Consider the following 13,602-nt stretch of genomic DNA (forward strand, 5'->3'; position numbering starts at 1 on the left):
ACTTGAAGCCCAGCATCCATATTTTGGCGGGAACATTAGCCAAATTGCCAATCTACAAGCTCACAACGCGTCACAATGCGATGTGTTGTGAGCTTGTAGATCAGCTATTTTGGGCAAAGAGATTTTGTGTAGATGGAAAAAGTAAGCAAACTCAGGTCCAGTTTACTACTGTAAGTATAGAGGGTTTATGTGGTTAAATGTATATAAAAACATTAATAATATCATATTATACATAATGTAGTAGGTGAAGAGTACACAGTACACACCTTGGACAGGTGTGCACTTGCTCGCACAGGCGTGTGCACGTACGTACGCACGTGCACACACACACACACACACACACACACACACACACACACACACACACACACACACACACACACACACACACACACACACACACACACACACACACACACAGTGTGCAAAGCCTATTGTAAATACTGTAAATACACACACATTATGTGATTGTGTGTACTTTACCTGTCTCTCACATGTTATTTGACCAGTAGTTGTCTGTTATACACACATCTACAGTAGCCCACAAGCTGAAACCTCCTTTAGGATATCAAATCCACGGGTTTTCGTTCCTAACTAGGTCATCACTTGCTCTCCAAAGCTGCAGCCTCACTCCCCTCATATCTCTCTCTCTCTCTCTCTCTCTCTCTCTCTCTCTCTCTCTCTCTCTGTGGTTGCAGCATTTGTCTGTGCCAATGTACAATACTATAATATAGAACAAATATTCATAGAACATCGCTCAATTTGAGAATGTATAAGTTATTCCTATTGGCTAAGACATTCCAATCAACGGTACAATCTGTGAACCATAGTGATTCTGTGCCAAACCTAGAAACCAGAAAGGTAAAGCCTGATTTATTGCACATCATGATTGGTTGTGCATAATTTCTGAACCGAAAATAGCCGATCTACAAGCTCACAGCGCATCACAGCGCAACACATTTTGAGCTTGTAGACTGGCTATTTTCGGTGCGAGACACCAGTGCACAGCTTAGTATACAGTACATCAGGCATAAGGCTTGGATATGAATCTCCTACTGTATGTAGAGAACTGGGGAAATTGCAAAGGTCAAAAGCGAAAGCACACAGAGGGATATTTTCAGATTCTGACTTCAGAATAGATTTCATTCCACTAGGGGTTTAAAACGTTATAGACATTTTATGGTTCCACAAAAAATGTTTTACACTTATGTAAATTGTTTGGCTGTTTAAATGATTAAGAATAGTTATTTCCAATGTGCCGGTTTGAGCTTTTATCGTTGTAATGGTCATGATTACAGTCTGTGCCTGCTGTTGTACAGGAGAGCTGGTACAGAATGACTCAATCTGCATGGAGCTGTCATGGCAGGAAAAAAACTGAATGAGACTTATTTAAGACCCTATACAGTGTACACTATGAATTCCCTGCCTATATTATGCACCTCTTCCAGAGTCATTCCACCGTACAGAAGAGCCATTTGAGTGCATCCCAAATGGGCTTTTCCATCATCAGTGACACAGGAATACCCCAGCAGCCACTTGCCATATAAGACATCACTTCTCATAAAATGCCAACCACCTCTCTCTGCTCCATGTGGTCCCGCAAATTAGCATGACATTAGCATGATATTAGCACATCCGACCTGTGCAACGATGCCTTATCAAAGCACTCTGTGATCCCCGGCTCCCTCTGCTTTAGTCTGGAGGAGAGCAAGTGAGAGAAACAGAAAGAGAGAAAAAGACAGATAGACAGAGAGAGAGAGAGAGAGAGAGAGAGGAGAGAGAGGAGAGAGAGAGAGAGAGAGAGAGAGAGAGAGAGAGAGTGTGTTCCCCCTGAGAGAGAGAGGAGAACGATGAGCTACATGATAATGAGCTGTGTTACAGAGCCACACAACACACAGACTTGTCACAGTGGCTCAGAGCTGTGCTGAGCTAAATGGGCTGCAGCAGATGTTTGGTGACTACAATCGCACAGGGCCGCATACCTCACTTGACTTGCAAATATTTGCTAAGTGACTCCAATATTGGATTATATGGCTTTTTCCCCCCTCCAAGCAATCCCAGTGTATAAAAACAGAGAAACATAATACCCTTTGTCTTTGCACAATCGGACTGTAGAATGCCTTTTCCCCCCTGTAGAGTGACATATGACGTACTTTATATCGTTGGTATTTAGATTTTCAGTTTTGGTAATTATTATTATTTATTTTTTTATACCTGAGGTGGATTTACTTTTGTGAATATGTGGTTAGCACCTTCCCTATAGTCTATTGAACTGCACCTTAAGAACACTGTACCTGCTGCTACTTTCTTTAACCTCGCCTGCAGGGAAGCATGTTATGTATACGGCTGCATATCATGCTAATATTCTAAACATCATGTACGTACCTGCTACTACACACACTGTGTGTGTATGTACAGTATATATTCACTGTATACATCGTTGATTATTTGACCCGTTTGTATCCTGTGTTCTGTTCTTTTCTTTTCTCTTACGTTTCCTGCTCTACCGTCTTTCTTCTCACAAAAACTACAAACGATGAAGCGCACGCGGAAAAAAATAATTTTATACCTGTGATGTGACAATAAAGATGATTCTTCTGATTCTGCTGTGTGTTACAACTTGTACCGTAAATTCCAGCACTGTGCTTTTGCTCATGTGGAGGTGTTTGTGTGTGTTCTTTTGCAGTGTCACGGTTTCTCATCACCTCCACGGGAGCCCTGTACATCCTAGATGTGCAAATGGAGGACGGGTTGTACAACTACAGATGCATGACGCGCCACCGCTACTCAGGAGACACCCGACAGAGCAATAGTGCCCGCCTCATAGTCTCAGGTAAGAGGGAAAGCAGTATATCTTCACTGCCGGGCAGTGGTGGAAAAAGTACTTGATTTTCTTGCTTAAGTAAAAGTATCAATACCATCATGTAGAAATACTCTGTTACAAGTAAAAGGCCTGTGTTCAAGATGTTACTTGAGTAAAAGTACAAAAGTATGGCATCAAAATATAAGTACAATTTTTCTTTTTAAATAGCCGATCTACAAGATTATTTTCAAATAGCCTATGTATAAAACAGGGCTCCCCCCTACCTACTTCCCCCTCCCCTTGTTCCTTCCCTCTTTCTCTTTTGTTTTCCTTTTTCTTTTCTTTCTTTTTTTGTTTGTTTTATATACAGAGACGATGCCGGGTAAAAAAAATAAAAGAGGGATATAAATACAGCTGTTCATGCATATATTATGCACCTGTCTGTGAACCCTAAACTGAATTCCCTAATAAAAATATTAAAATAAATAAGTAAAATAAAACGGGGCTAAAGTGGTTGATGTATGTTTTATAATATAATCCTTTATATCTAGGTTAAGTAACTAGTAACTAAAGTTTACAAATAATTGTAGTGGATTAAAAGTATAATATTTGACTGCTGCCCTTAATATCGTTCTTGTATGTCCAAAACTGTTCCTTTTTTATTATTATTATTATTTTTTTTAATTAATAGTGAAAATAGCTGATCTACAATCTCACAACACGTTGCATCATGACACTTTTTGTGCAACACTCTTGTATGATGAAGTAGGCCATTCATTTACAAAAAAAAAATGACATGTTGAAAAATGGAGTTACAAGGTTTCTGCCCGACAGCAAACGACATGCAAGTGCTAATTCTTCCTAAAGAGTAATCCAGGCCTTAATGTGAAAATGTGAATATGTGGATAAATGGTACAGTATCTCGGCTTGTTACATCATCCAGTAAATCAGAAGGGTGGATACCTGACCTGAATCCCAACTGAAATTGAAATAAGAAAGCTGTGAAACTGAAGCATGAGGAGACTGCTTTCTGCCATGTTCTATCCAGATGAGATAAACAGCAGCAATTCTGGGTACAGAATGGGTATAGAAGGACACTAAAATGATAGAGAAAAAAAGAAGATACCATAATAATGTTATGTTTCAATATTTTTTCAAGAGTATTTGAATTCAATAAATAGTGACAGTAAAGATGGGTGATAGAAAGAGGGGTTGACATGTGACAAGGGTCATAAGCACAGCTGTGCAAAGACATTTTGGGGGAAGGGCTGCATGGGGACACCAACAAAAATCTCCCCGGCACAATTAAAATCAGTTACAGAATGGTGGTTATGTCTAGCCTTGTTACATCACAATTCTAAATACATTTTGTGGGTGAACATGCTAATGTGCTGGGGGTTTGTGCACAAACCACACACACACACACACACACACACACACACACACACACACACACACACACACACACACACACACACACACACACACACACACACCGCAGACTGTGATAACGGGATATTCAAACAATATTTTAACAACAAACTAAGTAAGAGACACTGTCAAACTTGTGACACAAGCTACAGAAGTTCTCTTCATAATGAACACATAACATAATGAACCTGTACCTTCCAGACCCAGCCAACTCAGCGCCCCACATCCTGGACAGCTTTGAGCGCCGTGAGGTGATGGCGTCCCATCGGGTGGAGTTACCCTGCAAGGCCTCCGGTCACCCGGCACCCAAGTACCGCTGGCTGAAGGACAACCGTCCACTGGAGCCTGACTCGCGCTTCAGACAGAGTGTGACGGGCCTGCTGATAGAAAGGGCCCAGCCTAGTGACACAGGGACATATGTATGTGAGGTCTGGAACAGCTACGGCAATGCTGAGGTTGCTGGCAGGCTCCTCGTCAAAGGTCAGCGGTGACTTTTTGTGGTAGATCTTAATATTGGCATTGTGCTGTTAAAGATGCAGTGCAGTGACATTTTTGGTCATTTTATTTTGAAGGTTCAGTCTGAAACGTCGTCTCAACCGACTCTAAACCAATCAGAAGGTCCCATCCCTTCAGGCTATGGGACGTTGGAATCTCAATCACTTCAGCCGTGCGCAACACGGCTAGTGTTTGTTTACAAGTGAGAGAGAGACGGCCAGGGAAGCACGTTTGCTACTACCTGGCTTATTTCTAACCTATAATGTTTTCAGATACAAATTTTAGTGTGCAGATTAAGTTTAAAATGAGTAATACACTGTCTCAGTGCCGGCTGCAGACAGTAATAAGCAGGGGGGCATTAATTATTCTAGGGGGGGCACCTGCCTGTCCCTCACGCACGCGCGCGCAGCGCGCGTGCGTGAGGGACCCGTGCGCGCCGGCGCGCGATTTTTTTCGGTTATTGGATGGATATTTTACTTTTTTGGGGTGTTTTGTAACTCTATTTCGGTTAATTCGGTTCATTTACCTTGCCCCTATATGCACCAACAACAAATACAATTACAGCATTAGGCCTATAATGTCTTTAATGTAATGTCGGCATTGCATCTCCACAGGCACAGACTCCACAGCGGGAGAAAAAAAAGGCAGGCTATACTGCGCTGCGCTGCGCTGCGCTGCTTGAAAAAAATTAAAAAAATAAAAACATCTGGCCAATCTGAACTGGGGGGGCACAAAGTCTAATCTGGGGGGGCATTGCCCCCCAATGCCCCCCCATAGGGCCGACACTGCACTGTCTGGATGTCATCTTCAATGAGATTCAAAACGGAGTAGCTCTGTAATTAAAATCAGCTGTGTTTGAAGAACGTGCAGCTATGGGAATCAAACAGGTGCATGTAATCAAGATTCATTTATATTCATGAAGGCTGCGTTATGTCATCACGCAGCACGTTTTCGTTTACAGGAAGTAATTAAAGGACAACTTTGTTTTTTTACAACCAAGGTTTATGTTTTAGATTGTTATTAAAGTAAATAAAAGATGAGTGTTAAAAATTAAAAATGTACTGCTTTCTATAGTTTTATCAATGTTTGCGATCTTTTTTACAGTGGGTGGGGGCATTCTGTCCGGTGGCTAAATATGTATTTTTTTACACAATAACCTGGTGTTTTCTTTATTATTATTTACAGTAGCTCTTCTAGCCCCCAATAACTCACATCTGGCCATCAAAGACCACAGGACCTTTTTTATGGTGTAAAAAAGGCATATTTAGCCACCGGACAGAATGCCCCCGCCCACTGTAAAAAAAACATTGCAAAAATTGCTAAAACTATAGAAAGCATTACATGAAAAAGAAATAACACTCATCTTTTATTTACTTTAATTACAAGCTAAAATATGAACCTTGGTTGTAAAAAAAACAAAGTTGTCCTTTAAGATTGGCTTTTTAGGGACTTTAGATATAAAAATACACAAAAATGTTTTTTTTTCAATTTCTTTGGCATCCATTGTTAGGTATGCCCAAATGATGACCACGGATATGCTCTAAACGTGTGAAAAACATATTTTTCATTTCACTGCACCTTTAAAGCCATATAAGGAATGAACTTTTATTTTGAAAGCAAGGCACAGAGCGCAGCAGCAACTCAGCAGCAACTCAGCAGCAGCAGCTGATGTAAATTCAGTGATTGAAGGAGAGACACTGAGAGCAGCTGCAGCTGGTGTCAATCACTGATTGGAAGGATTAAAAAAGAAAGCCTAAAAAGAAACATTTGTTCTGATACTGTAGTGCATGTAATGTTTCTCAACCAGTGTGGTAATTATAGGTGGTCCATGGGATTTCTTTTTTAAATGTTTAAAAATGTCCATTAAATTTAAGAAACGTTTTGAATAAATAGGCATAGTGTGGGAATAAAATGTTTCAGCTAATGTTCAACTAAATGTATCACAACAATGGCCGATCTATAAGCTCACAATGCGTATAATAATAATAATAATAAATAAATACATTATTTCTTCTAGGTCCTTGTTCGAATTAGTGGTCCAGGCAGAGCTAAAAAAAACACTACTGTAATGCATCTCACAATGATAATTTTTATGCCAGGCAATGCTAGTATTACTGTGGAAATCAGCCACTTAAATCTCAACCACATTCCACCCCATCCAGAGCATCTGAAGGCAGTGGTGAGCCCACGGAAGGTGAAGGGCAGTGTGGGGAGCCAGGTGTCGCTGTCCTGCAGTGTGACTGGCTCTGAGGAGTACCAGATGTCCTGGTACCGCAATGGAGAGCTCATCTACCCGGGGAACAGTGTTCGCATGACAGGCCAGAACCGGGAGAACCTGGTAATGGGCGGCATGGCCAAGAGTGACGGAGGAGCTTACCAGTGCTTTGCCAGGCACGGCAAGATGTCTGCTCAGGATTTTGTTCAGGTCATCCTGGAAGGTCAGCACCTGAAATAAGAAGCATGTTTTTTGTGGCCGTTTGCATGTACGTGTTTAGAGAGTATGTGCATGTGCTAATGATTGCTGCTGTGCAGCCCAGCCCAAGCCCCTCTTATTAGATTATGTGAAAGAGGTTTGCATAGCTGCGTCAGCATAGTAACTGCATCTGTCTCCCATGGCCATGCACCAATATAAAGAGGTTAGAGGTAATCAATAGTGTTGTGGATCCAGAGAAGAAACCATTTAAGCTTCCCCATACTCCTTAGCCGTTGGTATGTAAGGGATATTAACGTACTGCGGTGTGTTATTCAGATTATTTAATGTAGAATATTTTTAATGCACATCATAATTGTACACAATATGTTTTGCTCGGCACAATACAACCCGGTCTTTAACCTTCCAGACGGCACACCCAAGATCCTGTCCTCGTTCAGCGAGAAGGTCTTCAACATCAATGAGTTTGTGTCGCTGGCATGCACAGTGAAGGGTACGCCCGAGCCCCGGGTGACGTGGACCCTGGACGACGAGCCCGTGGTGCGGGACAGCCGCCACCGCATCTCCCACTTCACCAACTCGGAGGGCCATGTGGTCAGCCACCTCAACATCAGCCAGACCCAGGTCCCCGACGGAGGCGTCTACCGCTGCATCTGCAACAACTCAGCCGGGACCGTCTCCTACCAGGCGCGAATAAACGTAAGAGGTGCTTGTCAGATCAGCTCTTCCAGCACACCATCACATATACATATGCACATCCACTGTGTCTTGATTCGTTTTGCACTTCAGTAACAGGGGTCTCCATGTCTTTACTCTTTACTATACAGAAAATAAATGTTTCAGGTGTGGATAGCAGTTACCCCAGCAGGAGATAAACAGTGAAATTCGAATTGATATAGAAACTAGTGATATAGAAGAATCGAGTGATATAGAAACTAGTTATATACGAGAAGAATCTAGAGATACAGGAGATCCAAGACAGACATGCTGCTAGTCTATGTGTCAGACAAAAGAGACGTGCTGGCCTTATTTTCATATTCCGAATAGGGCAGGAGGTTCTGCAGGCTCCTGGAGTGGCCCCACCTATCATCAGTCACCGATGTCAACATTAACCTATCTAACGCCCTGCTTCCTTCCTAACACCTGCTGATAGCTTTATATTGGGACGCCATTAGGGTGATTTACAGTTAGTACTCGTGTATGACTCTGGAGCTATCTGTTCTCTACAGGGAGATGGTTGGCTGGATTGCCATTGTTGTGTAGCAGTAATACTGGGGCACTCTAGCCCCCCACCCCTACCCCTCCCACCCCTCTTCAGAGTCAATGCCATTATCATTTCTGCGTTGCGGAGCGAAGGGTACTTGCTGTATACTGATGTGCGTAATTTGATTGTGTTCATTCTTGCATGTTGTTAAAGCTAAACAGGGCGATTCCGTAGCTTCTTAAGTGAGGGTCCGTGATTTGCTGAACGCAGCCAAGCAATGAAGATAAATCTCCACAGGTGCCATTTGCAGACAAAGTGTAATGACTGCTTCCTCACGTCGTTGGCTCCTTAATCGTGCTAAAGAGGGTAGCAAACTCCCTGGATGTGCCTGTGCTCAAAGTACACTACAGAGCCCAGTAAAACTGTCCTCTGCGGTACATTCATAAAAGAAAGCCTAATAGTCCATTTTCTCTGATAAGCGTCATGGATGTGGTGCCATGGAAGCCTATTGGTTTATTCTGTTGGTTTTGCATGAGTGTGCGTGAGCGAGTGCGGGGAACATGAGTAATGGTTTTGATAATAGGTTCGTGAGTGGGGGGAGCGAGGGAACATTCCGCTCTAATGCTTGTCAGAGGTAATCGTGGCCGACGCAGAAGAGGTGGGGAGCACTAGGTAATATTCACTTCAGACTCAAATGGAAGGGTACACGCTCCACCTAATTCATCCAGGAATAAGCCCCCCTCCACGTCACTGACGAGGCAAGATGCAAATTTGGTTATGGAGAGTGAGTTGAAGGAATATGAAGGGGGGAAAAAAGGATTGATGCATCTCTGTTACTTTGCTCGCTGGAATTGATTTGAGGCACAGGGAGATACTTGGATGTGATAATTTTGCTTTGGATGATGAGAACGAGGTGGGAAGATAGCTACTAGTACTCTGGGAATCCCAGATTGTGATAGTTACTCATTCAATCCGGGAACGCATCTGTGTCATTTTAGATGTCTTCGGCTGTTCAAAAATAGCATATATACAAGCTCGGCACTCGGTGCCGCGCTATGAGCTTGTAGATCTGTAGATTTGTTTAAATCGTGAAAATGTGTGCAAATCTTTGAATATATATTTTGTAAAGCGAACATTTGTAAAATATTTTGTTCCAGGGACCTCAATAAGCAAAGATTTGAGTTAAAAATGTTGTTTAAAAAAGTATATGTATTCAAAGATTTGCACAGATGTTCAAGATTTTTTTTAAATAGCAGATCTACTGTACAAGCTCATAGCACGGCACCGAGTGCCGAGCTTGTAGATCTGCTATTTTTGAATAGCCAAAGTATAAAATAATGGTTATAGCTCAAAGCTAAAATGACACAGATGCGTTCCCGGATTGAATGGTTTATTTCTCGACTTATCAAAATGAATCAAGGCACAATAAACTTGCAGTGTTTCTGAAACACGCAAGACACTTACAGTACACAACACAATGCTTTTCCACGGCTCACCATGCCTCAAAACCATTTTAAGAGAGGTGTTTTCTCCATTTGCGACTTTTTAAGGGCCTGCCAGCATACGACCAATGAAGAACCTCACTGCCATCGCTGGGCGGGACATGTACATCCACTGTCGCGTCATTGGCTACCCTTACTACTCCATCAAGTGGTACAAGGACTCCAACCTGCTGCCGTACAACCATCGTCAGCGGGCCTTCGAAAACAACGGCACACTGAAGCTGTTCGACGTGCAGAAGGACGTGGACGAGGGAGAGTACACGTGCAATGTGTTGGTGCAGCCGCAGCTCTCCACGCACCAGAGTGTGCATGTCAGTGTGAAAGGTATACGATGGGCCACAAGCAAGTCTGTCAATCAACTTTCACTTCACTTTGCAATTTCTTATTTTGGTCATCAGTTCACTATGTAACAATATACTCCATCCTCATAAAAACAACAACAAATATAGCTGCAAGCAGCGATAATATGGGGCCAGGAGAGAGAAATGATAATTCCTTTAACAGGTCAGTTCATGAAAGTCCTTGCGGTCTTGTTTCCAATGAGTGCCTGTGTGCAATTAGGGGTTAAGAGTCTTGCTCAGGGACAAATTTCATTTCATCGACACATTTGCTGACCTGGCCTGGAATCGTACCTGGGGCAACCAGAGTCTCTGGCTCCCTAGGCGGGCTCACTAACCACTCAGCTATGGCCACCCCTCAGAGAGAGAGAGAGAGAGAGAGAGAGAGAGAGAGAGAGAGAGAGAGAGAGAGAGAGAGAGAGAGAGAGAGAGAGAGAGAGAGAGAGAGAGAGAGAGAGAGAGAGAGAGAGAGAGAGAGAGAGAGAGAGAGAGAGAGAGAGAGAGAGAGAGAGAGAGAGAGAGAGAGAGAGAGAGAGAGAGAGAGAGAGAGAGAGAGAGAGAGAGAGAGAGAGAGAGAGAGAGAGAGAGAGAGAGAGAGAGATACGGAATAGATTGAAGAGACATAGAGAGAGACAAATGGAATAGATTGAAGAGACATAGAGAGAGACAAATGGAATAGATTGAAGAGACAGAGAGAGAGACATGGAAACGGAATAGATTGAAGAGAAAGACATGGAAATGGAATAGATTGAAGAGAGAGAGAGAGCGCCATGGAAACGGAATAGATTGAGTCATGTTTTTTGCATTTCAACTTAAATGAGTCTGCATCAAGTGAGGCTTGAACCGGTAACCTTACGGTCATGAAGCACTCTTAGGTAGCTGCAACACTACCTATAGTGCTATATCTTTGTCCAGGCTGATATTGTCTGTTGAGGATCACAAACTCTTGCCTTCTGTCATGACCCAAGCCCCTGTTTCACTAACACTAAGATCACTCGTTCACAAACCATTTACCAATGAAGAAATTGTACATCTCCTCAGAACCAAAATTAGTGAAAGTAGCCGATCTACAAGCTCACAAACCATTAAAAGTTGTCAGATTGTACATTGGCTATTTTCACAATGAAGTATGTTATACATTGAAAAAACATACTCTCATTGCTATCTGAAAAGTTGTGAGATTGTAGATCAGCTGTATGTAAAAAACACTCAATTAAGTATTTCATGTTATCTTTAACAATTGCAGATGTATTCATTGATAGTCATGTTGTGTGAAATGCAACTCAGATGAAGTCTGCACCAAGTGAGGCTTGAACTGGTGACCTTCAGGTTGTGGGGCACACATTTAAGCGAGAAGCCACCAACAGACAAGAACCTGTGAAAAAGGAGATCACACAGATCATACAGTTTCACGCAAATAGCTGAAAAATCCTGGGTTTAAGTGTTTTTCAAACTGCTCAAGATTGCGGACAATCTAAGGGCGGTGCTTACTGGTCAACGTGATAGATGTGTTCCTCATTAGTCAAGGCACATGTGTAAGCAGGTCTAATGGCTGTCGGCCAAACGAGGCATGACTTTTGCCTGTTTAAAGTTTGCATTTTCAAAAAATTGCTATAGCGCCCCCGTTTGACCAATTGGAGTCAGATTGGTTTCAGTGATATTTGGAATGGCCCTTTACATTTCTGCAAAGTTTCAAAGAATGGTAAGTCTGCATGTATGTGTTAGGGGCAGATGAATAATTGTCATAAAACTGCAATATTCATTGGCTCATTAAAGCTTCATTTTTTCACTTATGGAAGATATTTTGCAAACGTTTTTTGGTATAGGTCCAAAGTTCATGTGTAAAAAGTTTCGTGCAGATTACTCAAAAATCCCAGGAGGAGATAGGTTTTAACTGTTTTTCATATAATTCAAAATGGTGGGAGATCTAAAGGTCAGAGGTCAAAAGTCAGAGTGTGAAAGTTGTTCAGCATGAGGAGACGCATGTGTGCATCGAAGTTTCATGGCTGTAGGTCAAACACGGCATGAGTTGTACCTGTTCAAAGTTGGCATTTTTCAATTGAGTGCTATAGCGCCACCTTTTGACGAAAGATTGTGAGAATTATTTTTTGATCGTTTTTCATGACCATCTATCATATGGCCGAGTTTCATAAAAAGCGACTGCACGGTTCAGCCAGAACTGCCAAAAGTGGCAGAAGAAGAAGAAACGGAAATAATGCGAATAACAATATGGGTCCATGCTGGAAGCCTGGCCCCATAATAATAAATATTACATAGTTATGACTAAAAAAGGTATAGGCTGAGGCTAATTAGCTTATTCTGCCTACCCTTTCCACATACAGTACATGACAAATAAAGAAAACTATTTAAGTCTCAAAAATGAAAAACGGGAGGGAAAAAAAATGTTTTTGCTACATAATTCATAATATAATTATATAATAATAATACATCACAATTAATACAAGGGTTTAGGTTTAACCACTTAAACCCTCTAGTCTCATAGAGTACCGAAGTCTGATGTAATTTACGCATCCTACCAGGGTCACGTTTTTTTCTCCCCATTCTGAATTCCCATAGACGTGTTTAATATCCCGTCATATCAGAACTGTGTTCCAAAAATAAACAATCGAGCCCAGCGTTTTGATTCATATGGATAAGAAGCATCAACTGACGGCGAGAACATTTTAACGTTACCGCCGCCAAATTAATTCCATTTTTCGCTAGAAACAGACTGCATCATCAGTGTTGGGAAAGTTCACTTAAAATATGAACTAGTTCAAAGTTCAGTTCACAAATTTTAAAATGAACTAGTTCAAAGTTCAGTTCATAATTCAAAATTTTGAACTAAAGTTCATGGTTCAAAAAATGAACTAGTTCAGTTCTTTTTCGTTCTTTTTTTCAATATATATTAGTGCGATTAATCGCATATTAATCGCATATTTTTTATTGGCTCAAACTTGAATGATGAACTGAAAAGCAGTGCATTGTATTGTATATGGAGCAGGATGCATCCAAATATATTATTTATTATTATTACTATACTTCTATTATTTATCCAATTCATTATAAAACCAATGTTATTTATTTAATTTTCTTATACATTATATCCTCTCTGGTGTTCATACATAAAGCACCCTATATTTATTATGTCCAGTGGTGTAAAGTAACTAAGCACATTTATTCAAGTACTGTACTTTATTTTTAATTATTTCAAAACTTGAGTTACTAGTTACTTTGTAGATTTTACAAATACATGAATCACTTCAGCCCTATTTAAGTTTTGGCTATTGGAAAATAGCCGATCTACAAGCTCACAACAGGTCACGGTGCGACATAGTGAGCTTGTAGATCTGCTATTTTCTAAAGATTTTCATTCATCTTGGGGGCGGGCTGGGGGC

At 41.4% G+C, this 13,602-nt stretch overlaps 1 protein-coding gene across 2 annotated transcripts in view; it reads left to right on the plus strand.

Annotated features, from left to right (window-relative positions):
* The window catches only part of dscama (Down syndrome cell adhesion molecule a), a 112,406-nt gene that overhangs the window by 60,627 nt on the left and 38,177 nt on the right, over positions 1-13,602 (plus strand). For both annotated transcript variants that reach the window (XM_084074780.1, XM_084074779.1), the window contains exons 4-8: positions 2,687-2,833; positions 4,436-4,714; positions 6,892-7,167; positions 7,570-7,866; positions 9,915-10,190. In XM_084074780.1, coding sequence (XP_083930906.1) covers positions 2,687-2,833; positions 4,436-4,714; positions 6,892-7,167; positions 7,570-7,866; positions 9,915-10,190 — 1,275 coding nt within the window. The remainder of the gene's footprint in view (positions 1-2,686; positions 2,834-4,435; positions 4,715-6,891; positions 7,168-7,569; positions 7,867-9,914; positions 10,191-13,602) is intronic.

Source organism: Gymnoscopelus microlampas, assembly GCF_963454915.1.
Source record: "Gymnoscopelus microlampas genome assembly, chromosome: 12".
In the NCBI taxonomy this organism is placed as follows: Eukaryota; Metazoa; Chordata; class Actinopteri; order Myctophiformes; family Myctophidae; genus Gymnoscopelus; species Gymnoscopelus microlampas.